Source organism: Diachasma alloeum, unplaced genomic scaffold (assembly GCF_001412515.2).
Source record: "Diachasma alloeum isolate Michigan unplaced genomic scaffold, Dall2.0 Dall_scaffold_00522, whole genome shotgun sequence".
NCBI classification, from domain to species: domain Eukaryota; kingdom Metazoa; phylum Arthropoda; class Insecta; order Hymenoptera; family Braconidae; genus Diachasma; species Diachasma alloeum.
This window is the reverse complement of record NW_021680654.1, coordinates 13833-18296: the sequence shown is the minus strand read 5'-3', so window position 1 is coordinate 18296 and position 4464 is coordinate 13833. Positions and strand designations below refer to the sequence as shown.

At 37.0% G+C, this 4464-nt stretch overlaps 1 protein-coding gene across 1 annotated transcript; it reads right to left on the bottom strand.

Annotated features, from left to right (window-relative positions):
• Nucleotides 1–1062: 1062 nt before the first annotated feature.
• On the bottom strand, nucleotides 1063–3894 carry LOC107042817 (beta-alanine-activating enzyme; the record flags this gene model as incomplete). The annotated part of the gene is given in 3 exon segments (XM_015264015.1): nucleotides 1063–3169; nucleotides 3399–3666; nucleotides 3731–3894. Coding segments are annotated over 3 exon segments (2379 nt in total), but the record flags the coding sequence as incomplete, so codon positions are not given.
• Nucleotides 3895–4464: the final 570 nt, after the last annotated feature.

Genomic DNA, 4464 nt, shown 5'->3' with positions numbered 1-4464 from the left:
ATCCTCACGTGTAAATCGAAAACGATATCCGTCAACGAAATTGATTCACATGTGGATCTAGAATTTGTTTACGAAAACTTTCGTTCCCCAACGCGATACGTGAACGGAGCTACTTCCGTTCACAAATCCGTTCACCTCAAACTCGAGAATAAGGCTCCTGACCTCAATAGAAACTGATGGGTCAACGGCAATAACGTCACTAATTCCGATGACACGTCTTTAAAATAGGATTTGAGGAGTCTTTTTGCCAAGGAATTGCCTCCACCAATTATCCGACCTCAATAATCTGCTGTCCAAAAATTGTAGAGGGTAGAGTTACCCCAACCAAGCTTCCGACCCCAACTATCCACTCTTTAGAAATTCTAGAGAGTAGAGAGTTGACCCATTTCAAGGATCAGAAATAATAAGTTTTAAAAGTTCGATGATTCAATATTTTCAATTGTCAGACAATTCAAGGGTCAAAATCTAACTGTTATGAACAATAAGGGTTTCAAAAGGCTCCTCATTCTAAGGGTCAGTAATATTAAAGTTCAAAAGTTCGATGTTTCAACATCTTTGAGGGTCAGAAATTTTAAGGGTCAAGAGCAATAAGGGTTTGAAAATGTAAGGGTCAGAATGTATGAATTCCACTGACCCCAAAACTGGACAGTCAATTATCCAAAATTTTAGAGTTGAGTGGGTGTTACACTTGGAGCTTAAAATCCAACAATCCACTATAAAAAAGAGTAGAGAATTGAGTGATCGTTACCCCTGTATCCTAAAATCCAATATTCAACTATCCAAAATAGTAGAGAGTTGAATAAGAATGTGTTGTGGACTCAGGGAGTAATCCCCCAACTCAATAATTAACTATCAAAAAGTGTAGAGAAGTCAGAGAGAGGTGCCCTCTTACGCGAACTCTCACTGAACTCTCTTTTCTTAACTCTTACTCATTTCTCTACTAACTCACATGGTGCCGTTAGGGGGGGTATTCTTTCGGGGACTTTTTCCACATCGGAAGTCAATATCGGTTGCTCTATACTCAAGTTGAAAGATATCACTGATTACAATTTGATTACCTACCTTTGACAAGACACAGTAAACATGATGATCATAAGACCCGAAGAAAATGTTCTTTCTTTCACTACAGAATACAGCAGAGCATTTGATTGTATCTCCTGTCTGCAATTTCCACATTATCTCACCTGATGTGAGATCAATACAATATAAAAATCCATCGTAACATCCAACGATTCCCCTGAAGTAATTTTCTATGAGAATGGATGCTTCTATTCTATCCGGCAACTGCACTGTCCAGCTTTTTTCCTCCGACCCTTCTGCCCTCAATCGAATTGTGCATATGATTCCAGAATGGGATCCAACAGTTGCATAAATTTTTCCACCATAACAAAAAATTGTCGGCGAAGCATCGACACATTTTGATAAATTACAAGATTTTTTCCGAGAAAATTTTCCAGTTTTTCCAGGTGGTTTGGAAATGTCAATGTTTTCAGAATCTTCAAAATTATTGAATATGATTTTCCCCCTGCATTTTTGCCACAACCATATGTTTTCTTCATCAGATTTTTGGATTGTATTCACACTATTTAGAATATTCTTAGACGAGTTCAACGCTTCCTTTGAACTCTCAGATTTGCCACTTTCTACAATTTTATCCATCACATTCAATTTTGCTTGAGAAACATATACTGTACAAGATTCTAAGGTTTCATTTCTCAACATCCTTCCAATTAACTCCGGATATTCATTTCCAGTTCTCTCAGACATTTCATTAGCAATCTGAAGGGCAATTACTGAAGTTCCTCCACTCTCTACAAATCCAGAGTCGTGTGTAGTTACATAATTACTCCAAATTGCATGAAAGATTTTTGCGTTATCTGCAATATCGAATTTTCCTCCTGGAATACTACAAATTCGTCTTAACGAATCAATACAAATTTTTCCATTCGTTGTGACAGGAAATGATTTGATTAAATGTATTTTATTAGGTTGGTAAATTGACGATAACTTCTTTACATGTTGAAGTACATCAGTTGTCAACTTCTGGTCATCGCTTTCTTCATTGATTTCATGTCGACTAGTGAAGAAAATATGTAATGTCTGGTTTTTTGGTAAAAAAATTGCATGAGAATTCCCCACGATATCGAGTTGATTTACATGATTTTCCAGTTGTTGCAAATTTATTCTGTGTCCAAATCTCTTAACTCGACGATTCTTCCTACCATTGAGAAATATTTTTCCCGATTTATCGAGTAATACTAAATCTCCAGTGTCTCTAAATACTGGCAATTTCATTTCTTCCATTTTTTCAGTGTTTATTAGGCAAATCCTACTATTACTTCCAACATAAAGTTGACCTTCCCCCTCAGAAATAATTGTGTCATTCTCATTCCTAACTTCAAACATTGTTTCACTCAGAATTTGTCCAAGATCTCTTGGGTGGGATGTAGGGAAAATTTCGTTAATACTCGCCCAGCAGGAGACTTCAGTAATCCCATAAATATTGAAAAATCTGCATTTATTGTATGAATGTTTCCAATTAAAGAGAATTCCGGGACTTGGAAACGATTCACCACCGAGCACAAGAATCCGTAGATAACTCTGCTCCCCAAAAATTGTTGATTTTAAATCGTGAAAGGACCAGCGATGCATTAATAGAGATGGTGTACTTTGCATGATCGTAACGTTGCTGGCGAGGACTGACGCCAGAAGCTTCTGAGGATCATTTTTCATATCGCTGGAAGTGACAAAGAGAGTTCCGCCGCATGACAAAGTCATGAATATCTCAATCACACATGGGTCAAATGTAAGAGGTATGAATTGAGCCACTTTGTCCTCACTTGAGAGTTCGAAAATCCTGCTGAGATCTGCAATATTTGGAATTATCGAGGCATGACTTACTCTAACCACTACGGGGTCTCCAGTTGAGCCTGAAGTAGTTACAGCATATGCATATATATTATTTCCTTCAAGAGTACTCTTGGGTGAGCATTGTCTAAATTTGAGGAATAATAAAGACTCATCGTGAATGTGAAGTTCCTTAATTACATTTGTATTCTTCATTGGTTTTTTTGCGAAGAAGTATTCAATTTCCAATCCGTCGTTCGAAACGCCAGTGTCTAAGGGTACTGATTGGAGACAGACGAAAGCATTATTCGAGAGATTTATTCTGAAAAGAAATTGTCATAATGATACGGAGAATCTGACTCTTATTTCACATATTTAGAATGTGATAATGGGTAGTTAAAAAGAAGAACCCATTACTCCAGCAGATTTTTATTTCAGTGAAACCACCCAATGATAATTATTTTAAGAATAATCACGTGTCTTTAGTCAATTACAAATTTCGAGAAAGTACAATGCAGGCCATTAATTGAAATTGACGAGAATTCACTCACCCGATCATGAGAGCTGGAATACATATTGATGGAACATCAGGACTGATTCCAATGAACATCGATTCGCAACAGTCTTCCAAAAGTCGTTCTATTCTCTTTGAAACCTTGTACAGTGCATTGTAGGTAATTTCTATGCTATTTTCCAATAAATCATGATACTCGATAGCAATATTCGCTGGTTTGAGCCAATTTATAACATCAGAAAGAACTTTTGGGCTGGGAGACTTGGAGGTATCATTAGATTTGTATCTTTTCACCTCTAGAGGATCTGTAAAATATTTCTTGGTACACACGATGCAAAAATTGCTCCCTTGATTAAAACAGTTGTTTACCCATTTGTTATTCTGATTTAAAATCCGCTTTGTCCTGATCGGAGCTCCTGAAGTGCAGCTAATTTATAGCATCATTAACCCTCCTGAATAAGGTATGATACAGGGTGCGTTTCGGAATCAACTACCGTAGCTAAAGCAAAATTAGATAGGGTTGCAGTACTGCTACTGCTACTACGTCGATTGCGAAACGCGCCCACAAGCAGGTATGATGAAGCCAGAAAACAGGGGACAAGTTCGCCGGAGCGCCAGAAGCGGCGTTCCGGTCGACTTAGGCTTCCCCTCATTTCCTTTAGTCTCCCACCACTGGCACTTTTTTTGCTGGAGGGAACGTTATGAAATTTATATTTTAAGTCAAAATAATTAGCCTCGTATGAAATTACATGTACAATGCGAAGAAAAATAAAAAAATGCAAATATATTCATGGTTTTTCATGTACTATTTCTTTAATAGTCAATGGCCCGCTCACTCTTTCATTAATGGGGTGATTTTTATCTTATAATAGGTGAATTCTTTCTTTTTTTACTGAAAATAATTACCAAGATTGAGAGTGAAATCACTGCTCAATGTAATAGCATTAAAAATAAAATGAAAATGCATTTTTGTCCAATGTTGAACAATATTTATTTTTCGCGCAAAAATATCTCGCGAATGTTGTTTGTTTATGTCTGCTCCAAAACGTACTCCAATAGATCTGAGCAGTCTGTGCGAGTTGATTCATGCAAAATGGTTAAAT